This window comes from Malus domestica, chromosome 08 (assembly GCF_042453785.1).
Source record: "Malus domestica chromosome 08, GDT2T_hap1".
In the NCBI taxonomy this organism is placed as follows: Eukaryota; Viridiplantae; Streptophyta; class Magnoliopsida; order Rosales; family Rosaceae; genus Malus; species Malus domestica.
In genome coordinates, this window is record NC_091668.1 from 6963531 (window position 1) to 6988346 (window position 24816).

Consider the following 24816-nt stretch of genomic DNA (forward strand, 5'->3'; position numbering starts at 1 on the left):
GAAATACAAAAACAAAGAAATTTCACGGTACCATTAAAATAGAACAAGATAAAAATCAGAAACCTAAACGCTTCACTTTGTATTGGAAAGGGGCAGTTAATGGTTCTGGTGGATCTAATTCATTGAAATTCCGTCCAATAAAAGGGAACAAATATAAATCTCCAAAATAATAGATATGATTGTTATGAATAGAGCCATTTATAATAAATATTTTAAAATAAAAATAGAAAAATGCATTTAATAATTTTATTAAAAAAATTAAAGTTGCTGTCAATTTTGGCAGCAAGAGTGAAGGTTATCAATCCATATCATGTCATATAAGTGACTTTTTAGTTGGAAAACATTATTGCTGTTAATTTTTTATTGTTAATATTGATTTGAACATTTTAGCATGGTCTCCATAGCATTCTCCTTTATTTGTTTTTGAATTTCTTTCTTTTTTTTTTGGTGTATCTAAAGGGAAAAAATAAGAGACCCTCTCGAGCACGTCACTGAGAGTGAATTGTAATGATAAAAAATTTGATAGGTAAAATATAGAGATATCAGAAATTGAAAAGAAAAAGTAATAAGCAACAGATACTAAGATGTTTGACAATAAAAAGAATGATAAGGTCAAATATATAAAAAGAGTTGGCGTGTTTAATCAAATCATATTTTTTAAGGAAAACTAATAAAAATGATTTGAAAACTTTGAGTTTTAACGATAATGACAAAATAAAAGGTAAGATGAATAGTATCAGGTTGACTTTTTAGTGTAAAAATATGATTTTTTTATTAAAATAAACAGTACCAGAGTTTTTCGTTAAAGTTCCTTATTTTTTATTGTCAAACATGTATCTATAACTTGTTTATATATTGTGAGACTCGGCAATTATGTGGTCAACGATCACACATATAAAGAATGGCTTACACATAGAAATAAATAAAGATGTGGTTTTTTAAGATATTTAAGACTCCAGAGAATGAGATTCTCTGGATATTTTAACGGATAGATTTTTGTTTTAAAATAAAAAAACCAAAATATAATGATAAAAATCCTCAGTGTGGGACTCTCGAACTGTTGCCCAGCCAACCCTTATGCGGGCCTTTCCCTTGGGTAATTTGGGTGCCAAACTATGGTGGTCTCCATCCATGCTTCTTATTTTCTTTAGCTTGCGAGACATGAGAATAATGAGGGATGAACAATCACCTTCTGGGGTACACTTGTGAATCCCCAGTGAAAAAGAGAAGGTATGGCAGTGAATCTTGTACGTTGGGAGAGATCGATGCAATTTAATTCAATAGAGTTTATTGCATGTTGTACTTTGCCTTTGCACTTCAGCAGTTGACGACTAATTCCAAGAGAGACATCAATTTTTATCTGAACTCTGCTGCATGCATGGAATGGATTCTACATCAATTTTTTTATATTTTATAGGTCCCACATCATATGAAAAAATCGAATGAAATTTAAAGAAAGAAAAACTTCGAGTATCTCTGTATTTATTGATAGGAAATGTTAAACACATACTTTTTGACATGTCATACATTGATTTTGTTTGATTTATTCAATTCAATATTTATAAATAAAGAAATATGTGTGAATGACTAATTAAGAGTGTGAAAATCACTTTCCACTATTGATTATCACATTGGTTTGTGCAGTATTGTTAGTTTCCAATGCAATGGTGTATTGTACTTATCAAGTGTTGGTAATGAAAAGTTCAGAGAAAAAATTGGGTTATTAAGTATGGATAAGACTAGACAAGCCAACTCTTTTTTTTATTTTTTATTTTATTTTATTTTATTTTTTAAATTTTTAAATTTTTAAATTTTTTTAATTTATGTTTATTTTTAATGCTTTGTACAATGCAGTGACCCGTCAAATTATGAGATATGTGGCATATGCAGTCCGCATATCAAGGGTCAAATTGGATTGTGAGCGGGGCAGATCCATCTTCAGGCAAGGTGGGTTAGATGACCCTCACAAGTTCAGAAATCCTCCATAGAAAAGCTGGGTGTTGCCATTTGAACCTTGAAAACAACCCTTCAACTACTTTACGAATTGCCTCTATGGTCATTGAGCAGGGTAGCCACTAGCCTCATGCTTTGTATGTGTTGTTATGGACATATGTTGATAGGCTCACTCGACATATATTGACATGTGTCAGTATTCTCACTCAAAAGCTATTGACGTTAGTTGACACATTCGTTCGAAAGCTATTGGTATCTGTTGAGATATGTGCAATATAACTTGGCAAATGATTTCAGGCTTACCAAAACTCGATAAAATGCCAAGTTGCATGTTATTCCATCCAAAAAAAATTTACACACTGCTTGCTATTCTTATTGACCCCTCAATTAATATTTCCTGGATCTCCCACCGAATATGAGACCCTGCAATCGGTCCATTGATCTACAAAACATTATCTTCCTTTTGCTGCTTAAAAGTTAACGATTTCATTTCAATCAATCCTTCATTGGTACCACACACCAAAGCCCTTGGTTTCCGTTGAGTATAAAAAGATGGACAGTTTTTCTCTTTGTTTTTTAGTCTAGCACGGTTGCACCCCCGTCATACCCAAACTAACAACATCGACAAGTATTTCGCTCTTGCTACCAAATTATCAATGAACGATATTTTCATGCTTTTGCATTAATATTTTCACGTATAATTATCAAAATGTTACTGTACTGATGTTCAAGACTTCCTTTACCGATTTTATCAGCTTTCTTTGACTCTCATCTCTGTCACGTCATCATTTGACGGAAAAACTCTTTGACCCTGTACTACATCACTTGGATGGCAGGCTTTTTTACTTAAAGGGTTAAAAATGTTTGTACTGTGATTCATGAGATATCATATCACCCTTGCATTGGAACTACAAGCTTAACATCTTCTCGAGTAAGATTTAGAGGTCTGCTTAAATAAGACCCTTATGCCTCACCCTTGTAAGTTGTAATACACACTCTCACAAATCGGAACAGTTCATTTTCGTAATCATCGTGTAATAATCATCTATGCAAAAAATTAAAGATCATATCGTGATTTATATGTTCGAAACCATTCATTGAGGTCTACAAGCAGCGACTAAATTTGTCTGAAGACTCTGAACTGAGGAAATTAATCTGTAAAAAAGGTCATTGAGTATGCAAAATCGGATAAAAAAAACGATACGAAACACATCTGCAAACTTCACTTCCTCATTTTGTATTCACCGATACCCTCAGAATAACAAGAATTTACCGGTTTCACTATGGTACAAGAAAAAACTGTTCCCTCAAGAATAACAAAGCAATTCGTTCTGATAGCAAAATTTTAAAGAGGCGAAAGTTACATCAGTTACATGGAAAGAAATCCATCCCGAATATTGCAACGATGCTTTGTCCGTCCACTAAACTGGAGAAAAGAATACTTTCTGTTTTCACTTATCGACATGTACAAGATGATTGTGTGTAGCTCCATAATGCAACGGTGTTCAGTTGTCTAAATTTGTATACTCATTTTTAATGAGTCTGGATATTTTGACGATAAAGATGTAACTCTTACAAATGCACCAAGGTTAGAGAATGTTACGTCGAAAGAGCTTCACTCCTGAAAGTATAGAGGACCCTCGCACCTAACTGGCTTGATTTGGTCCGCAACACAACTAAGATGTTCCGTGCTCCTTGCAATCGTGTGGATGTTGATTCAGTTACCTGAATCTGCAAACCTCTTGAACAGTGAACTGAAAAAAGTAGGAGGGAGGGCACCACTCCGTGAAACAAGATATACAATAAATGTTATATACGCAGCTGTGCCACTGCAGACCACAAGAGCAAACAACACTCCTCTGACTTCAGAAATGAAGAAATCCAACAACAGATAACCATTGATCACCATCACCAAAACCGCCACAGTCCATGCCACTTTCTGCAACATAGATCTTGTCAATGAAATGCTTCTCCAATTTTCAGATTACGAAAAGTAAATTTTCTTTTACCAAGCAAAATGAGCTGTTGATAACCATAGGCAGATTGGCTTATTCTAAAATCTATATAGATGTTTTCTCTTTAGAGTCAAAAAGAAATATGAAAGCTGAATTTGTGGATTTTAAAGCAATCCAAGATCAATATCAACCATGACAAGTGATTACCGAATAGATAGAGCAAACCAAACTAACAATACGACAGTACACATAAATCTATAAAGAGTATGCCAAAAATGGTAGAATAACAACGTTAACAACATACCTCGAGACCAGGTCCAATCTTGAAGACCCCCATGACCTGCTCCTTGGACACCAAGGTAAGAAGTGGTATAAGGGCAAAAGGAATCTGAATCGACTGAAGCACATTAAGCCATTCATTCAAAACATCCAACGAAGCCTCAGATCTATTAAAGATAATTGCTACAACTATAGTTGGCACAATTGCAAAACTCCGCGTGATCAATGCCCTCAGCCACTTCTTCAAACGAAGATTAAGGAAGCCTCCCATTATAAACTGCCCAGCATACGTTCCAGTTATTGTGCTACTTTGTCCAGCCGCCAGCAACCCAATACCCCAGATATAAAGAATCGGATAAAACCCTCCTCCATACTTCTCCTGAAGATACTGACCTGCATTTACCAGTCCTATACTTTCCGCTTGTTTAGTACCATAAAATCCCTTGGCGAAAACTGTGGTGACAAACAAATTGATCATCAAGGAGATCAAAAGTGCAATTGATGACTCAATTGAGTAGTAGTTTAGTGCCTCTTGAACCCGTCCTTTCTTGTTCAGATCAATATTTCTTGACTGTACCAAAGCAGAATGCAAGAATACGTTGTGTGGCATAATGACACAACCCACAACTCCTACTGCCTGCCGAATTGTTTTCGAGCTAAGTCTTGGAACCACAATACCTGCAAGGAGGAGGAAGTGGATCAACACATATCAGTACAGCCAATAGTGTTGTAGTTTCCAGCGTGTACTTTGCACAGTAAGGTACAATTTTTACCCATTAAAAGTTCTTTCCCACTCGGTTTTGTGTCAACAAACATCCAGGCAAACGATAAACCCATAGTTGCTATGAGAACTGCAAACACACCTTCCAACTTCCTCACCCCATAGTTCTCAAGAAATAAAAAGATGAAACTGTTGCACGAAAGAGAAAACACAAAACCCTAGTTAACAGAATTATCCCTACACGGCCAAAGTTGAGCAGCTAACTCCCATACCCATTCACCATAAGAAAAAGCCATGAACTTATCAATTTTATACATGATTTTAACACGAAACAATAAGTAATTTTTTATCCATATGCAACTTTCACGGATAAGTAATCGAACTCTTTGAAACCATGAATCACCAATTAAGTTTGAGTTTTAATTAAAAAGTTGTGGTTTAATGGTGAGAATATTAAAGTCAACAGCTGAAATCTAAACCAATTCCAATCCAATGCCACTTGATCAGCTCATTGTCCCAATAAATAGCATAAGTCCTTTCAATCAATAGAGAATTAGCTACAAGATAAAGATTCAACCAAAAATCAAGCTGAAAAATCCCTACCCCACCTAATGATCCACTTAAATCAACATAATTAAGCAGTGAAAACCAAAATTCAAGAACAAATCAACAAGCATTTGACAAGAAGAGATAACACAAATCCCAAATCAAGACTTAAAACAGAGTTAAAAACGAGATTAAAAAAAGTAATTACTAAATACCAACCAATCCAAAGCCGTAATCAGAACTCCAGCCCAGAGGGGCAAGAACCCATGGCTCAGTATCTGAATCGCAATGGCGCTCCCAATCACTTCCTGAATATCCGCCCCAATCAACGCCAGCTCCGCCATGAACCAGAGCACCAAGCCGGCCCATTTCGGATACTCCTCCCTACAGAGCTCCGCCAAATGCCGACCCGTCGCGACCCCGACCCGGGCAGAGAGCAGCTGGACCAGCAGTCCCATGGCGGTGGCCCACATTAAAAGCCATAGCAGCGAGTAACCGGCAATCGCGCCCGACTGGAGATCCCCTTCTAAATTGCCCGGATCCAGGAACGCTATGCTCATCAGGAAACCCGGTCCGGTGAACAGCCACAGCTTCTTCCACGAAAAAGGCGGGACCGCCGTGGATTCGTCGTCGATGGCATCGTCGACGATCAGGATCTTCTCCCGCGCCTCGAACGCCACCTCCTCGTCGTCGTCCCATGTCGACGACGACAGCGACAGGGACTGCGGCTGCAGCAGGCGGTTGGCTTCGTCATCGTCCACGTCGTCTCGCAGCTTCGACGACTCGTCGTCGTCTTCTCGCAATTGGGCGCTCATGGTTTCTGTTTGTCAGTCGTCAACCGAAACGCTTCCGTATCGGCGTTTTTATTTTTTTAGTTGTGGTGAACTGTTGAAGATAGTGTTGGATTTGCGCGCTGCTAAACGGACGGACGGTGAGATGGGTCGGATTTTGTGGACCGTGGAGTTGGCATTTTATGGACGGTTTTTTTGTTGACGTGGAAAAGAGAAAATGTTTGTTGCAGATGAAATATGTTGTGTTTGTGGCCATTAGGAGGTTGACACGTGTTCATATTGGCAACTTTGTAGTTATGGGAGTTTTTTTTTTTTTTTTGGCACCTCATGGAATAAGGAACATAGATCACGTTAATTTTAGTTTTTTTTGCTATACATGGATGACAAAGTTTACATTGATGAATTTTGAATACGAAGTTTAGAGCTTCTGATGAAAGACATTATTATATAAATGAGTGATATTGGTCGATAAATTGTTTTAACTGTGGTAGAAGTAGTGATATTGGGATGAAAGTTGGGGGTAGGGGTGGTGATCACTTTAGAAGGTGTAGTGAGAGTAGAGATAGCGACCTGCAACAGGGACATATTTGTTATTTCCTTACTCAAAACTCTCACTCTTGTAGAACTTAGAGTTCTCTCATCCAAACAACTCTAAGAATGACACCTATCTATTTAGGTAGAATATAAATTTGGAATGTGTTTCATCAAATTTTGTATGCTATCATTTAAGATTGAACATTGTTTGAAGAATAATGGAAGTATTCCAAAGTCTAAATAGGAATGATATGGTGAGCCGAATTGAGCACCGTTCTTTTGGTTTATGGGTGAAAATGCATGCCATTTGGCGCACATAATGCAATCCACTGTTGGATTTGATTGGATTGTATTGAGATGCAAGAAATGTGCTTTATGCCAATTGCCACAGAGTATTTTTCTATCAATTTGAGGTACGGCCATATCAAAGAAGCAATTTGAAACTCGTATTTGTCATCAAAAGAATTTAGTTATGGATGAATAAATTTGTTCGGATTTATCATGCAGTTTGAGTTTAGTATTTTTTTAACAAGTTCTTTCTTTTTATCGTCGATTGATAGTTATATATATAATTGGAGTCTGATGATCTCGTGATGTTCTTATGTAATCATTTTTCTTTCTTTTGAACTTATGGTCCGTGGTCAACAAAAAAAAAAAGAGCAATCACACTGTGATTGATGTAAGATGATGGAGTTTATGGAATCTCACACCCAGAACCAACCACAATTAATAGTATAAAGTTATAGGATATGCTTCTTTTGTGTTGTTTTCATAATGTATTGAAAGGACAAAGATTGTCTGCCCCATTGTTCTCGTGTCCTCCTGTTTTGTATAGTCATGGTTAAACCACGTCAAAATTTTATATTTTTTTTATAGAGATAATAAAATAAAAATGAATAGTAATATAAAATGTTGACGTGGCTTAACCGTGACCACACAAACAAGAGGGCATAGAAGGCACGGGAACAAGGAGAGCAGACAATCCTTGTCCGAGGGGCCGATCCCAAGCGATTATGACATTGCATCATAAAGCAATGGTTACGACATAATCGTGGTTGTCTTCTATGATCCTAGTTCCAAGATCATGCCGTAATCCACCAGTTGCTGAACACAAAGTGAAAGTGGCTCTCCTTCCCATCGATGGGTTTTCAACTTATGCTTTAAATAACCGGTACAAATGAACTCACAGCAAAGAAATTTTTTTATTGTGGATTCAGGGCATTCCACTTGTATAATGATATAATCTTTGTTTCCAGATTATACCATATAAGACCATCTCCAACCCTAGGCTAAAAGCCAAATTACCCTCCCAAATTACCCCCCCAAACATTCTCCAACCCATGTTAAAATTTTAGGCTAAATGTCAAATGCTATTTCTGGGCCAAATACCCCCAGCTTTCCCCTGGGCTAAATGCGAAATGTTTATCGGAATTTAAACTTTTTTAGATTAAAATGTTCATAAAATTAATTTACAATAATCTACTTATTTATTTAAAAAAAAATTGATTTAAGAAAAAAATTAGCCTAAGTTTATTCTTTAATAATTTCGGGCTAAAATTTTAGGGCAGAAGAGTTGTAGCATAAAAGATGTTTCTGAGCTAAAAGCTAAATTTTTCGGGCTAAAAAATTTGACTTTTAGCACAAGGGTTGAAGATAGTCTAAGGGCGGTCTCATAACGTTTTACATAACAATTTTTGAAGGACTGTTTTGAAAAACAAAAGCGACAAATAGAATTTTATTTTTATGATTTGAGAATGCATTTTATAATATAAACATTGAAATGGTGATGGCCAAGGCAATCCAAGTCAATCTTTAATATTAGTTATGTCCAAGCCAATCCGTTGCATCCAACCGTCTCAAAGTACTGGGCAAGTTTGAAAAAATCAACAGTGATTGGGTAAGATCAAGAAATCAAACGGTTTCCGAGTGAAATACCGGGAATAATATTTCCTAGAATTACTTGTAAATATTAAGAAATGTTCAAAACCCAGCCAATCTCTCTCTCTCTCTCTCTCTCAGTCTCCCTCTTCAATTCAGATCGATGCCTGCATTGCCGAAGTTACCATGATCCGTCGTCACGGTGAGAGGGTGTTCGTCGTCGCACTCACACTGATTGCCGTCGTCACGCTAGTTGGCCTCCTCTTTGTTCTGAATCGACCCCGAAACCGTTACGATTACCAACTGGGCGATGGGTGTCTGCTGCCGAGAAGGTCCGATCCCCACGTGGAAAAGATGGCGGAATTCGCGGTGGCGGAGTACAACAAACAATTCGACGGGGAGGAGGAGCAGACAAAGAAGTCTGTGTCCGGACATTTAACGAGGATGAAGATCCAGATAGTTGCCCCGGGGGGCATCAAGTATACGTTTCAAATCATGGACAGGCATCATCCGGTTGTGATGTTTTACGAGGCTGTCGTGATCGAGATGAACTGGCTGAACTACAGAAAATTGGTCTACTTCAAAAAATTAAGGAGAGGCTTCTTTAATCAACTCGTTACAGACGTAAATTGGGATTGAAAGATTCAGAATTGTTTTTTGTTTGTCTCTCAATTCAGTTCATGTGGTTAGTTACGTGGTTCTTAATTAGCGATTGTATTCAATTAAGATTTTAAAAGAAAACAGTGAATTGTATCTCTTAATTTTATGTTCTAATAATCCGTACATCACGCACACATATTATGACCAGTTATTTGATTATACGACGTCACGACAATGTTTCAGGATCATACAACAATTTTCAATCATATAGCAAGCACGAGATGGTTATAAGAAATAAGACAGAAGAATTTATACACAACTCTTCAAATGATCATTTTTCAAGAACATGAGCAATCTCCATTGGAGTTCACTAGTGTTTGCTGATATACAAACCACACCCAAATCGCTCTCTTCCGCACAGCTTGATCTTAAAAGAAAATTTTGTGTGGCCTATTGAACAGTTATGCAGTGGATTTGGGCACAAACTAGAGTTTAATGGCACTCATTCTCTACGGATACAACTATTCTCTTTCCACATCCGAAAAATAAAATCTTGTCAATCACACTGATAAAAAAAATTTCACCAATCAACACCTTTGCTTCAGGAGTAGAACAATTTTTCCCACTCTGTGTATCAGCACTGTACATATTGGACACACCTTATTCTCCTCCTCCATAAAGCTATGAAACACGGGGAAAGTCACCAGCTCCGCACCATCCCTATTTGTGCCTAAGCCCAACCTGCAACCACACTATCAGCGCCTTCTACTCACCGCACCCTCTATCAGATCAGATTGACCTACCACACCACCACCCTTCTAAACATGCAATCTTACAAAATGAATGAATGATCTTTATCTGTCTCTTGGAGCAACATTTGATTAACCGGCCGTGTTATTAAAATAGCTAGCCGAGACTCGAGAGGTTTTAAAGAGACTCTTGGAGATGCTCTTAGTCGGTGAATAGATGAGGAGGGTGGGTACTCTTATTGAAGTTGAGATAGCAGGGCAAACTTTGTTGGGCGTGGCCTACACTTTGCAAGTAAAGGGTGAGCTTTAGGCATGGTGAGGCCAGTCCCTTCACTCATGTCCACCATTTCCTCACCACTTCTCTCCCACTCAAAACACTGAAGCAAAGACCCTAATGCCAGCCCAACCATCCTTATTGCTAGTCCTTCCCCAGGACACCCCCTCCTCCCGGTCCCGAATGGCAACAACACAAAACCATCTCTTTCCCCACCGTTCAAAAACCTCTCGGGCTTAAATTGCCTAGGCTGTGCCCACAGCTTGGGATTGTTCTGTATAGCCCACGTGTTCACCAACAGCATTGCGCCACGTGGAACACGGAACCCTCCCACAGCGCACTCCTCCGATGATTCGTGGGGCACCAACAATGGGTCTGCTGGGTACATCCGCAGGGTCTCGTTGATGATGCCCTGGAGGTAGGGAAGCTTGGGAAAGTCTGACTCCTCAATCAGCCTGCTTTCTCCGATTTGGATGTCGATTTCAGTTCGGGCTTTGGCTAGGGTTTCAGGGTTGTTGAGCAAGAGTGACAGAGCCCATTCCGTTGTTCCAGCTGAGGTTTCTGTCCCTGCTGATAGCATCACCTATGTGTGCAAAAGGCCTTAAACGATTAAAACCAAGCATTGTCATGTTGTTTTCACAAAGTTCTACTTTCATCCCTATATTTTCAATTGTGTCGAATTTGATGTGTAGTTTGCAAATTCTTCCAGTCCAAGGACATCCATCATCTTTTGTGAATGTCTATGAGAACTCTGTATTCATGGCACATGGCACATAGGAGGCTAGGTTTGATGGATTTTGTACAAGAAATAACGGAGAAGCTGACGGATGTTCTTGTACTGGAACAATCTACCAAACACACGTTTTTAATGTCTTTAGCTTTCACATAGTTTCTCTTTCATCCATGTATTTGGTAAACAGAAGTTGACTGATATCCTCTGTTGGAAATTATAAATTATATATTATAATTAATATTATAATATTTAATTTTTGTATGAATGGAAAATAAGAGTCATGTGTCATAGTTGAATTCAAATTCATAAGTTGTATCTGTTCGTTGAAACTTTAGACAAAAGTCATATTGTTTCAAAAAGGGTGGCTTGAGTTATATATAAACTCAAGCATCCCACCTGTCTAATAAAAATGAAGAGAAGAGTTTTTTCCAATGTCTTAGTAGAAATTCGAGTCGTGTCTTGAGAGTACAGAATATATGAAGTTCGCTAGAGTCCGAAAATTGAAGTGCTTTGACTTCGGATTATAGATTGTTGAATCCTGGGAGATGGACGCCTATCGAACTACAAGCACAAGAGTATGGGCGAAATTCTATCTTTAGGACATTACATTTATGCAAGCCTCAATCTCCAAGTTTGTCAGTTTTTCTAACTTTATCTCTAATTGTTTATATTAGTCTCATACATAATTGATGTTGTGAATTTCTATGTGATTATTATTATTAGAATGCTTGTGTTATTTTCATATTTTCTAATATTGCTCCAACAATCTAAAGATAGAAGTTTTTTATCTCTATGGAACAATTGGAAATATGAATGTTGGCGATTCTCATATTGAGAGTTTAAAGTTGTGGCTTTAAAAGTGTTGGACAACATATGGTGTCGTATTTGATGTGAAGCCAAGAATTGAATGTTTCTTGGCATTATACTGTGAGTTTACTCTCGTTCGTTTCTGATTTAGACATGTATCAGAAAATGCATACAATCGTAAGTCGAATAGATGAACTTCCTGGACGAAAATTTGTATGGGCATTGCCACATTGCAATAGAAAGTCATGTTGGTTGACTGGAAGGGTCAGATGGTTTGTGAGTAGGTTAGTGGATATTTGGGCATCCCCAATGACTTTTCTCAACAGATGCCTTGATTGATCAGTTTGGTTGGCGGTTACCGAGCAAAATGTCAGTATCATAAACTTTCAACTCATTCCTACAGGGACTAGATATGCATGATACAGATGATCGAAGATTTTGATTTTCGCATGGGTTTCATTATTGTCAGATTTGAAGATAATTTTATGAAACCAAAATTTTCCTTCAAGACTGATCAAAGGGATTTGAAATGTTTCGAATGCATACATACATGGCTATTAGAAGATATGTATATAATGAATGATATGATGCCAATCCAATTTTGGATTGGAACTTGAGCATGATGGGAATATTTAGAAGATTATACTTCTAAAATCTTTTCAGAGGGAAAAATTATGACGGATCTTGGGTGAGTGACCAAACTGCCAATTTCAGATAGGTGCATACCAAATGTTTATTGGTTAATAAAGAAATGCATTAGTAATATGCATAAATTTATCAGATTTATGTGTGTATTCATAAAATCCATGTTTGCTTTTAAATGCATTTATTATCGTTTGTCATATTATAATTGCAGATTTGTATTTCTCCAGTGTATATCAAGTGTTGTACTATGGAGAATTATGTGTACTTCCTGAAAGAGGAGTAACGTGTAAAGGCAACTATAAAAAAAAAAGAGTTTTGCTCATAAGCCATGGTAGTCATGGATAAAACCAAAGCCAATTCCTTTGCAAAGAATTATACACTGAAAGTGTGGGGGTCTTGGTAAAAGGAATGACGAGGCACTGAAATTGATGCTTATTGAGTAAGCATACATAATTGAATTAGACAAGATGATGCTTATTCAGTAAGCATATAAATCGAATGTACATAGCCATTGGGTTGTGTTATTCATAGTTAAGAGCATCCATATGTAATAGATGAATTCAATAATACTAACTAATTGAATCTTTGACAATGTGAAGGCAAAGTTCATAGGTGGAAATACATGCGTTTAAATAAAGAAATCCTCAAATGAAAGTACATTACAATCCGGATAGGAAGCATATTGGCTTCAAAATGTTGTAGGGGATAATCTTATGCATGTATTATGATGGTTTGCGAATAAGGCAAAGAACAAATTAGAAGGAGTAATTTGCATATAAGAGAGATAATATTCTCTTATTATGAATGAGTTTTAAGGTGTGAAGAGGTTAGAGACCTTCTTTCAAATACCTTAAATGTGGGGGAGTTTACCCAAGTACTTAGTGTTAGCAAATTACTTAGTAATTGAGTCCTAATATAATTTTGAGGACTTGACATTTCAAACAATATCAAACAACTACTCTCGTATGAAATAAAATTTCATAAGATGGATTATGCACACCATTAAAAATAGTCAACCTAGTAGTGGATCCAATTATTAAAGGTTAGACTAGAGAGCAAGTTGATCATCGAGGGGAATGAGGCTAAAGCCAACATAATTAATGAATCAGCCGGGCAGAAACCTAACTTAGTTGATTGAAGATCCCATGGTCTAAGTTCAATAGGCAAACTGGTTGGGCATGATTCAAAGAAGTTAACACACTATATACCTCATTCCTATGATGGAAGAAGTGTGTTGTCTGCAGACGTTTTAGGATGTATATTTATACTTAATGACAATGATATCTTATAAATAAGAGGAATATTGCAGAGTATTCTTAATCAGTGGTCACCTATGTGAGAGTAGAAGTGAGTCGCTTCTATGAGTATGAGATTGCTAAATTTTCTAAAGCTCTCATGAATCTGGGATTTGTTCAGGACCAAAATGAACACAACCGTATGAACCGGAATATATTAGGATTAGTGATGTGTGTTGCTTATTGTCTCGGTTTACTACTGCGTGAACAGTTCAAGATTCTATATTCATTGCGTCACCAAGTAAATCCGATAAGTATTCACTAGGGTAGGTTCAAGTCCAAAAGACACCTCTCCCGATGCATCTCTTGTCCGCCTGTACTCTCAATTTCTTCCTAATTTTTCATTCATGTGGGGGATTGTTGGAAATTATAAATTATATATTATAATTAATATTATAATATTTAATTTTTGTATGAATGGAAAATAAGAGTCATGTGTCATAGTTGAATTCAAATTCATAAGTTGTATATGTTCGTTGAAACTTTAGACAACAGTCATATTGTTTCAAAAAGGGTGGCTTGAGTTATATATAAACTCAAGCATCCCACCTGTCTAATAAAAATGAAGAGAAGAGTTTTTTCCAATGTCTTAGTAGAAATACGAGTCGTGTCTTGAGAGTACAGAATATATGAAGTTCGCTAGAGTCCGAAGATTGAAGTGCTTTGACTTCGGATTATAGATTGTTGAATCCTGGGAGATGAACGCCTATCGAACTACAAGCACAAGAGTAGGGGCGAAATTCTATCTTTAAGGCATTGCATTTATGCAAGCCTCAATCTCCAAGTTTGTCAGTTTTTCTAACTTTTATCTCTAATTGTTTATATTAGTCTCATACATAATTGATGTTGTGAATTTCTATGTGATTATTATTATTAGAATGCTTGTGTTATTTTCATATTTTCTAATATTGCTCCAACATCCTCTGCATTGAAACAATTTACGAACTGCAGGGAATAAATTTGTTTTGATGCAATCAAATTGCTGGGACAAAAGCGAAACTTTGTGAAAACTATTGAGGCCAGAAACGGTTTTTTTTTTTTTTTTTTTTTGATGGTTTTTTATTGGAGTAATTCGTATAATTTGGTTGAGAAAGCTTACTTGTATCATGCCTCTTATGATTTCATCGCTATAATACTCAGGTTCAGTTTCTTTCAGATCAAGCAAGACATCCACCATGGACTTGCTCCTCTGTTCAGGAACAGAGCCCCTCTGCAATTTTCTATGTTCTTCAATCAAATTTTGCATGAACTTATCCCTCTTCTTCTGCAATAACACCAACTTCTTCTCAAGCCCTGTTACTCCCAAATGCTTCAGAACCGGCATGAAATCCCCGATATTAGTAGCCCCACTCAACTCGAATGTCTCTATGACAATCTCTTTGAACAACTGAGCTTCCTCCAATTTCTCTGTTTGTTCCCCATAATACCGCTTTCCAGCAATCATCCTCATCAAAACATTTAGAGTCAGCTCAAAAAACGTCGACTTCATGTCTAAAATCTGAAACTCACCGGGTTTGGAACCTCGAAAAAGCCGGCTAAGCAGTGACCTGACTTCTTCCACACGGATGCCATAAAACATCTGAAGGCGGTGAGATGACAACAGTTCAATCGAAGCTATGCGTCTCATGTTGCGCCAATGAGTGCCGTAAGAGGCCCAAACAAGGGTGGTGTAGTTGTATCCAAGGTGTTTTCCAGCTAGCAGCCCGGGACGGTTGGCAAAAGCGACGTCGTTTTTGGTGAAGCATTCCTCGGCAGCGGAGGGAGAGGACACAACAATGACGGGGCGCGATCCGAATTGGATGTACAAAACGGGACCGTATTTTTCGGATAGTTTGGCAAGTGTTCTGTGGAGGGGTTTCTTGATGAGGTGGAGATGGCCTATGATGGGCAAAGAGAAACCAGGGCTTGGTGGGAGTCTTTTGTTATATTTCTGCAAATAGTTTTTGAAGAAAAGGAAAATGGTGAAGAGCAAAATGTAGTGGTAGAATGAGGTTTCCATTGGTATGTTGAATATGTCTGCAACACTAATGTACTTAATTTATATAAGATCAGCAGACGTGGGCATAGTTACATTACCTAAGTTTGTATTTTTTGTATCGCATTTAGATAAGTTTTAAATATGTCGTTTGCATAATAAAAGTGAGTGAAGTGGAAATGAGAATGCTTCACTGGATGTGGGGGCACATGAGAAAGGATATGATTAAGAACGAGAATATCCAAGGTAAAGTGGGAATGACTTCAATTGAAGATAAATGAGAGAAAAACGGTTAAGGTAGTGACCTGTAGATGCTCCAGTTAGAAGATGCGACTATGAGCCGGAGGCTCAGGTCAAAAAGGGTTGAGGAAGATCTAGTAAGAATTGGAAAGAGATTTAAGAAAAGTTATGAAGTACTTGAAGCTAACAAAAGACTTTGCGCAATGATCTTATAGGATTCATACAACTGACTCCACTAAGCGGAAATAGGCTTGATTGTTGTTGTTGATTTGTTGCATAATAAGAATTTATATAAGATCATATAATCTGGTACTAATCAGTGTGGGTTTTTTAATTGGTAATAAACAAAGGGGAAATGTACAAATGGTGATGCTATCCAACTAGGACAGCCGCTTGAGATTCTAATTTGTAGCCAATCCATATAACATACATATGGAGATGCTGAAAATCCCAAGTAGTAGAAGCTTGGTACAATCCGACAATTTTGTAAAGTTAAGGACTCCAAGTATAATTAGGGATCTTTCACTAATCATTTGATGTTATAATATGTTGTTTGATCATACTATACTAACCTAAAGCATAAACCCATCATCCACTTGTAGTGATTTCATTATATCACGTGGCGGCAATGTTCCAGTACCGTACACCAATTTTACATCCAAACAGATATCAAACACGTGACGCCTAGACATTCCTCATAGAAACTAGAATTAATCTTCATTCGTGCACCCTTTTTGTTTTATTTTCTTTTCTTCTCAAGGAAGACAGAAGAATTGTATACAACTCTGCAAATGATTAAATTTTTCAAAAACATGAGGCAATCTCCATTAGAGAGTTCACATAACAGCTTTTTCTCCATGCTCCAGTGTTTGCTGATGAATAAACCACACCCGAATCGCTCTCTTCCGCGCAGTTTGATTCGAAAAAGAATTTTTTTGTGTGGTATATTGAAAAATTAGGCAGTGGTTATGGGCACAAGTTAGAGTTTAATTGCACTCATTCTGCACGTATACAACTCTTCACTTTCCACACCCAAAAAATAAAATCCTCTCAATCACACTAAATCGCAAAATCTCCCAAGCAGGACCTTTGCTTCAGGGATTGAACAATTTTCTCACTTTGTGGATGAGCCTTCTACATATTGGACACACCTTATTCTCCCCATCCATGATCCTGCAAGATGCATTTCGGTAAAATTCTCGAAAACAAAAACATTGCATGTGTGAAAGAAGAACATGAAAGTGAGCGGTGTATCTATAGCGGTATATGTACCTTTGAGCACAGTCATAGCAGGTGGCACAGTGACCACAAGGAACGAAGAAGGAATTGCGCTGCTCATCGTAACAAATTACGCATAATTTCTCATCATATAATTCCTCCGAGGAGCTACTAGAAGCTCCTGAATCTTCATCTTCTTCATTTGTCCCGTATGTCTGTCGAAGAAGCGTCTTCTGTGGCACTATAGGGTAAGTCTCATTAACTTCTTCCACTGCTATTTCAACTAAAGTTCTATCATCACCGTCACAGGCTCCAAGGTATTTCAATATCAGAAAAACAACCACCATAATAAATCCTGGAAGTTGGACATAAATGAGACCAATAATTGATACAATTACAAGATTACTGATAAAAGATACTGAAAGATCAACAGAGCTGAGGTCTGTTTCTAATTTCGTACCTAAAATCGCAATGTAGGTTACCACACGAGCCACGAACGAAAGCTCGATGTACCAGTCACCAAGATCTCCCTGCAATGACTTCATTGTTTATGTTGGCACAAAATTAGTAACAATTTGAGACAATTTATGAAATCAGGCCTTACATTGTTAGGTGTGGTTAGTATGACATAGTGAGTATTGGGGAATACAAGGCTGAGCCGGCAGGACCCCTTCATTGTTGAACAGACGTCCTTAGCTTTCGTAACATCATACATCGTTGATGAAACGCTTACATTCACTGATACAATTACGCTATTAGGATTTGTGCTTATGAATTCAAGGTAATACTTGTCATCTTCCTCAATATTGTACTCGGCTTCTTTACCTGAACAAAAAACCCTTATGATGATCATTTTGCAAATAAACTTCGTGATCATTTTTTTAGGCCTAAGAACACTTCTTTTTTCTGCAATCTAATTGTGGAATAATAGTTTCGAAAACGGAGAATCGGTTACCGATTTTGGGTTCATTGAAGGCGAGGCTGTCCTGAGAACTTGTTTGTTCCGGCTGCAATATTTCGATATTTTGTTCCCCTGTCATAACGTGCGTTACATTTGTTTTAAGATGAGTTCAAAACCTAAATAAGATGCAAACAACAAAGACGATATTTTTTTGTGAAATGCGTGACAGTTTCCGTTGAATTTGTTCATTAAATGACATGACAGTTTTTCAATTTATTCAAAGTTCACTATGTAACTGAAAATAAATAAATAAATAAATTGGGTCCATCATGAACTTTATTTGCTTATAAAAACATGAACGTGTGTTAGTTGGTGAACAAATTTGATTAACAAAAGGAAAAATTAGGTTCACATTCTTCTTTTGTTACTCTATTGATCAAAATCCTATTCATTTTCAATTTTTTATCAAGGTCCTTGGGTATTAATAACATCATTAATTATTTGAATAATAAAATATTTTTATTTTTAAATATATTCCTTTAATGTTAAAAATGTTACAATTAGTATATTTATATTTATGGCTAAATTTTTTTATCATATATTTTTATTTTTAGTTTGTACCAATTTTTATTTTGCAAATATTTTTTAATTTGTACCAACTTTATTTTCATTTTTAATTTGTACCCATATATTAGTTTCTTTTTGTGCCCATATTTTTTAAAGTTATATTTGTGTTTGTACCCATGTGTATACCGTCACATGACATTGTATATTTAATCAATGATATAAAAATTACATATGATATATTTATGTTTTATACCTAAACTTTGTATCATATATTTATATTTTTAGTTTGTACCCACTTTTAATTTGCAACATTTTTTTTTTAATTTTTAGTATTTTCTTTTTAGTTTTATTTTGTACCCATGTATTAATTTCTTTTAGCGCCTATATTTTTAAAAATTCATTGTATTCATAATTTTTAATCTTTTATTTGTACCCTAATTTATTTCTAATGTACCCATTCTTCTTTATTAATGTACCACTTTGTTATATGTGAAATGTACCAATTTTTTTTTTAACACTATGGATACATTCTTTTGCCATTTAGTATTCTTATTTTTACATAGCTTTTATCCATTTATTCAATCAAAATGTTTGAATTTTTTTATTGTAACAGTTTTTAATAGTATTATAATGAGGGATTTTAAATTATAGGATTATAAATCTCATAAAATATCAAAACTATAAAAATATAAATATTAATAGTAATATAATGAGGTATACAAAGTCATAAAATATTAAGGATTATAAATCTCATAAAATATTAATAGTAATATAATGAGGTGTACAAAGTCAAGGGACCTTGATCAAACTTTGAATACTATTAAGGTTTTAATAAGAGAATATTAAGGATTAGGGACCGCATCCAAAATATCTCTTAACAAAATTGGTCGAGAAAACAGATTTCAAATTGGAACTAACCTTTAAGCATAGCAACTTGTAGTTGATTTAAGGTAGTAGCATGAGCTTCCAATCTCATGGACAAACTTGAACCCTTGTTTAACCAGAAGGAAAATCCCTGAAAAGAAAATTTCAACCCCTCTGGAAATCCAAATCAATAATTTGGAGGGCAAATGCATAATGTGGGAAAAAGTCCAAAACCATAAGTAAACAATTTAATTTAATTTTAAAATGTAAATTTTCAGTTCCTACCTTGCCATTATACGATCGAATGATCAAGTAATTGTGCACACTCCAATTTGTTTGGTAGTTCAATTTAGGCTCTTCAGAAAAAGCATAGAGAGAAACCCCTTTCCTGTCAACATCTCTCACTTCAACATGTTTGACAAACACAGCACTAGCCTTCATCAATCGCGAAGAGCTCGACCCGAGCTCCATCCGGCGGTCGCCATAGTACCCGTATCGGAGACTCACCGAAACTGCCAAAAAAAACAAGTGAAATGCTTTGTTGAGATGGAAGGGTCAGTGGAAGGAAAATTGGTATTGAAAATGAAACAATTTATGTGTACATGCCACATATCCAGAGGGTCAGAGGAGTGAGGAGGCGAGCCCAAGTCTCCTGCCACCTCTGAGAGCCTGCCGGAGGCGTAGGGTGGGCCCACACCGGACGGTACATGGCTGCGAATAAGGATGGGGAGGTTGCAGAAAGAGGTAGAGAGAGAAAGTGGGAGGTGTGAGAGGAAATTGTTGTTCTGGTGGAGGGAGGAGAGAAACCATTGGGGGAAGAAGACTAGTAGTTTTGCGTTTGGTAGTTTCGTTGGTTCCCGTTCGTCCATAGCTCAACTAACCGTTTTTAAAGTGGTTGGCGCAAAATTTGAATGGCAAGTTTTTTTGAATGTTAGGTGTTAGTTAATTTCGGTTTGGGATAACCTTGTACTTGTTTAGTTGTAACCTTCAAGTCAACACTTTTGTATAGGAACCTTCGAGTCAACACTTCTGTTTTTTTTTTGTTCGACAAACTGTAGGTTAATTACATTAAATTTATCTAAATTGATGCATTATATAATATGGAAATACTTATATAACCAAATGGTTTGGTCGATTAATTTCTTTTATAAAAGTGGTGTAGCCGTGTATCATTTATTGCAATCTTGAGCATGTTTGATAATGAGCATTAAGTATCCAAGATCTCTAGGTTATGACTTGGTTTTGGGTCAGAGCACCGAGGTCTCATGTTCGGGTTTGGGCGCTAGTGTCTCAAGCGACTAGTTCTCGAGCACCAGGTCTTGGTTTAGGCTTGGGCATTGAGGTCTCGGGATCAAGCCTAAGGCTATCTCCAATGGATCAAGTCATAGGGCTATGGGCTATGTTATATAGTGAAATGAGCAAAAAAATCTCCAATAGAGGTCTATGCCAAAAGAAAAGGGGACCCATCAGGCTGGGCATTTTAAGCCAGCCAGCCAGCCCGTTTGAGGGGCCTAAGCTGTTAGCAACTCGCTAGCAAATGTCAGTTGAAGTCGGTTAGCCTTGGATTTTTGATTTTTTTTTTTGGACAAAATTAAAAAAAAAAATTAAATTCTAATTTTTTTTTCTATAAATATCTAAGCTATTTCTACATCATTTTCACCATTCCATAATAACTTACCTCATTTTATTTCAATTCTTCACATTCTTAAACTCAATCCAAAAACTTTTTTTTTGAAGCAAAACAAACATAACATTCCAAAAAATTATGGCTTTTTTATTAGCACCCCACATATTGTTGAATGCATCCCACAAAAAATTTAATATTAAATTACTTATTTATTCTACTATACAATGACAAATTCGACCTTATTAAATTTAAAAAAAAATAAGAAATTTCCAAATACACCCCACATCACTTTTAACATATTATTTATCTTCTTCAATTATCAAAACGCTCCCACCTTCCATTGTTGAACAAAATCCTAACTAATGAAATTACAAACACATTGATTGAGAAAACCCTAACAAAATATCTATGAATATGCCAATGCTATTGATCACTGTGATTGCAAGAAATTATTTTCTCTCCAACCACACATTTTATCACATCTCGGCATTTACTATGTCGAAAAACTTCAGAACTTATGCCTTTGAACCAGCTCTGTGAATTGCAATGCCAACAACTTGAAACTTTCAATAATTCTTTTTTATTTTTTATTTCTTTTGTTATAGAAAAGTTACATAAGATCTTGAGTTTGGATAATTCTTGAGTTTGGAAGTGACATAAGATTTTCCAATCTGCACAAAGATAAAAAATTTTAAGATAAGTGTTAGCGTCCAAATCGGTTAATGATAATACGTTCTCAAGCTGGAAACGAAAAACAAGTCAATCATAGAAGTAATTAGCCTAGGAACAGCAGGGTATCTAGATTCAATCCATCAAAATTAAAAAATGAGTATTATAAAATTTGAAGAAATTGGGGTGCATATAGAAATACAATGTGTGTTTTGAGAATGTGGGGGTGTAAGAGTATTATGGAGAGGTATGTGGGGTGTATAAAGATAATTTTTAATTGAAAAAGTAAATGTGAGGTATATTAAGTATGTGAGATTTATTCAACAATTTGTGGGGTATTAATAAGATTAAAAAATATATATATGGAGAGTTACTTATTTAGAAATATGGTAGTTTAATTTAATTAATCAATAAAGTTAAAGAACAAATTTAAGAATAATAAATTATTGAGGGGCTAAAATATATCATTCTTCGGTTAAAGATATTATATAAATATAATCTGACATTGTTAATTTAAAAATAATTTTTTACAAGATTATAATTTGAACAAGAGCTAAACATAACCCCTTCGATTGGAAATGACGGAAGCTCCAAGGTCTCGTGGTCGAGCTCAGCCGTCGAGTGCATCGGATTGGTATCGAAATGTGAAATGCTTGAGTTCTTTCGTATGTTGATACACGCGTCTCATCTGATTTCGGGTGCGTTTGACCGGTTCTTCATGTCCTTTTCCAATGTCAAATTATTGAGTTATTGAGTCTGACCTTCGGAATGCGTCTGACGCTGAATCGAAGGCGATGGTTGTGTTTTTTTTTTGTGAAAATTGGATCATGTCATTTAGGGTCTATCGGTCTCGATCGTGGCCACCTGCTACAACTTGAGATTGTCATTTTTACATAGCATCGCTAAATTTTGTATACTTCTCTTGCTTCTTATCAATGCTCATCAGTTGACTAAAATCCAAGATAAAGTGACATTTAATTTTTCATTAACTAATTAAATATATTTTGCACCGTTAAACTTAATATAATTGTAACTCCATATATTATTTTTAAGGTATTTTCATATCATTCTGTTTGGACCCGATTTTACATCATCGGCCCAAGTAATCTAGGCCGTTGAGTAAGCATAGCTCCACACCGTCAGATAGAAAAGTTAGGATAATTTTGTTGTTAGGATAATATTATGATTTTTAATCATAATAGTTATCTTTAATAATGAATTTGTTTGGGCCTAAAATTACACAATCGGCTCGAGTGATCGAAGCCGTTTAGCGTTACAGATTTTCTTCCATGCGAGATGCATATGCGTGTGGGTGAGGGACTTTTCATGCAATTTGTGTATACGTGGAGTGATCAGCACAAAGATGTGAAAAAGGATCTGCATGGATGAGAATGGATCAAGTTGGAACTTGACCAAGCAAAAAGTTAGTGATAAGTGCCATCTAAAAGGAGATATAATTTAAAATGGATATGGTCTCTTGGGGCATGCGAAAGATAGAGATGGTAAAGAATAAAATAATATTCTTTTATTCTCTACATAATCAAAACAACAAAGTGCATTGAATATTGCCAAGATTGCATCAGGATAAATATTTGAAAGCCGAATTTGATGGAAGGTCAGGTTCTCAAGATGTCGGCAAGTTGTGGTTGATGTGATAAGGTGTGGGATTAGCAACAGATAAAGACTTAAAGTCACAGTACAATTGTGATTGGTTTCCACGACTTGAGCATGCAGATCTCTATAAATACTAAGCGGTAGACCATTCAAAAAGACCCCTGCAAATCAATACAAAATTGCCCTGCGCAAATTCTCACAACTTGTGATTTTTCTTTTTCCTTTTTTCGCTGACACATCTTCCGTTGGCATCAACAGCACTGTGGAAGCAACCGGTGATATCTTAAGTCGGCATAGATAGCTCTGTCACCGTAGAATCAGTCGGTCTCGCAGTACCTTCCGTTGGCATCAACAGCACTGCGGCGAGAACGACCGATTACCTATCCAAGTCTCGGTCGAAAAGGATTTCTGAATCCTTATTGGTCGAGGTCATCTCATCAGCCTTCTCGGCGAAGTGAGGTGTTACGAGTTATGACATTCGGCACATTGAGGGCCGAATTTGATATTGAACTTCGTGAGAATAGTAACCTTGTCTTCAGGTTCGAGAGCCCAAGAGGCCGAGACGTGTTCCTTTCTCGGCCGCAATCGCAAGACGCAGAAGTCAGTAGCGCGACCCAACGCAACATCAACAAATTTACTCCTCGGCCGAGCTCGGCCGACGAGTTGGCACGCCCCGCATTCACCGAAGGACGTAGTTAGCTTATTAATTACTCGGCCTGCGCGCCACGTAGGCTTTGTAGTTTCTAGGGTCAACATTTTAAATGTTGACCCTAGAAACTACAAAGCCTACGTGGCGCGCAGGCCGAGTAACTAAAGGCTAACTACGTCCTTCGGTGAATGCGGGGCGTGCCAACTCGTCGGCCGAGCTCGGCCGAGGAGTAAATTTGTTGATGTTGCGTTGGGTCGCGCTACTGACTTCTGCGTCTTGCGATTGCGGCCGAGAAAGGAACACGTCTCGGCCTCTTGGGCTATCGAACCTGAAGACAAGGTTACTATTCTCACGAAGTTCAATATCAAATTCGGCCCTCAATATGCCGAATGTAATAACTCGTAACACCTCACTTCGCCGAGAAGGCTGATAAGATGACCTCGACCAATAAGGATTCAGAAATCCTTCTCGACCGAGATTTGGATAGGTAATCGGTCGTTCTCGCCGCAGTGCTGTTGATGCCAACGGAAGGTACTGCGAGACCGACTGATTCTACGGTGACAGAGCTATCTATGCCGACTTAAGATATCACCGGTTGCTTCCACAATGCTGTTGATGCCAACGGAAAATGTGTCAGCGAAAAAAGAAAAAGAAAAATCACAAGTTGTGAGAATTTGCGCAGGGCAATTTTGTATTGATTTGCAGAGAGCTTTCTTCCGTTGCCACTACCTT

At 36.8% G+C, this 24816-nt stretch overlaps 4 protein-coding genes across 5 annotated transcripts; 1 reads left to right on the forward strand and 3 right to left on the reverse strand.

Annotated features, from left to right (window-relative positions):
• Positions 1 to 3165: 3165 nt before the first annotated feature.
• On the reverse strand, positions 3166 to 6897 carry LOC103441073 (metal transporter Nramp2-like). The gene is made up of 4 exons (XM_008379766.4): positions 5674 to 6897; positions 4961 to 5097; positions 4213 to 4865; positions 3166 to 3892 (listed from the first exon to the last, which is right to left on the reverse strand). Exons 1-4 carry the CDS (start codon positions 6267 to 6269, stop codon positions 3671 to 3673), a joined length of 1608 nt encoding a protein of 535 aa, XP_008377988.3. The 5' UTR covers positions 6270 to 6897; the 3' UTR covers positions 3166 to 3670.
• Positions 6898 to 8843: 1946 nt separating this feature from the next.
• LOC103441242 (uncharacterized) lies at positions 8844 to 9296 on the forward strand. Its single transcript, XM_008379943.1, has one exon. It carries the CDS (start codon positions 8844 to 8846, stop codon positions 9294 to 9296), a length of 453 nt encoding a protein of 150 aa, XP_008378165.1.
• Positions 9297 to 10242: 946 nt separating this feature from the next.
• Positions 10243 to 15759, reverse strand: LOC103441243 (cytochrome P450 81Q32-like). The gene is made up of 2 exons (XM_070826227.1): positions 14860 to 15759; positions 10243 to 10863 (listed from the first exon to the last, which is right to left on the reverse strand). The coding sequence occupies exons 1-2, from the start codon at positions 15757 to 15759 to the stop codon at positions 10243 to 10245; spliced, it is 1521 nt and encodes a 506-aa protein (XP_070682328.1).
• Positions 15760 to 16685: 926 nt separating this feature from the next.
• Positions 16686 to 20384, reverse strand: LOC103441074 (E3 ubiquitin-protein ligase APD2-like). 2 transcript variants are annotated; one of them, XM_008379768.4, is made up of 8 exons: positions 20132 to 20384; positions 19811 to 20037; positions 19580 to 19676; positions 18149 to 18226; positions 17798 to 18018; positions 17654 to 17723; positions 17248 to 17548; positions 16686 to 17148 (listed from the first exon to the last, which is right to left on the reverse strand). In XM_008379768.4, the coding sequence occupies exons 1-8, from the start codon at positions 20232 to 20234 to the stop codon at positions 17070 to 17072; spliced, it is 1176 nt and encodes a 391-aa protein (XP_008377990.3). In that variant the 5' UTR covers positions 20235 to 20384; the 3' UTR covers positions 16686 to 17069. The 2 variants fall into 2 exon arrangements, with proteins under 2 accessions (XP_008377990.3, XP_070682154.1); XM_070826053.1 differs by having other exon boundaries at positions 20128 to 20384.
• Between the last annotated feature and the right edge of the window lie 4432 nt (positions 20385 to 24816).

Bases quoted from the DNA above. Each gene is read 5' to 3' on its own strand.
- LOC103441073 (XM_008379766.4), bottom strand. From the start codon at position 6,269: ATGAGCGCCCAATTGCGAGAAGACGACGACGAGTCGTCGAAGCTGCGA. The intron at 5,098-5,673 runs GTTGGTATTTAG...TTCGTGCAACAG, and splicing joins CTGATTACGGCTTTGGATTG to TTTCATCTTTTTATTTCTTG. The intron at 3,893-4,212 runs GTATGTTGTTAA...TCTATGTTGCAG, and splicing joins AGATTGGACCTGGTCTCGAG to AAAGTGGCATGGACTGTGGC.
- LOC103441242 (XM_008379943.1), top strand. From the start codon at position 8,844: ATGATCCGTCGTCACGGTGAGAGGGTGTTCGTCGTCGCACTCACACTG.
- LOC103441074 (XM_008379768.4), bottom strand. From the start codon at position 20,234: ATGTACCGTCCGGTGTGGGCCCACCCTACGCCTCCGGCAGGCTCTCAG. The intron at 18,019-18,148 runs GTAACCGATTCT...TTTTTTGTTCAG, and splicing joins CTTCAATGAACCCAAAATCG to GTAAAGAAGCCGAGTACAAT. The intron at 17,549-17,653 runs GTACGAAATTAG...TCCAACTTCCAG, and splicing joins AACCTACATTGCGATTTTAG to GATTTATTATGGTGGTTGTT.
- LOC103441243 (XM_070826227.1), bottom strand. From the start codon at position 15,759: ATGGAAACCTCATTCTACCACTACATTTTGCTCTTCACCATTTTCCTT. The intron at 10,864-14,859 runs GTAAGCTTTCTC...TTGCACACATAG, and splicing joins TCATAAGAGGCATGATACAA to GTGATGCTATCAGCAGGGAC.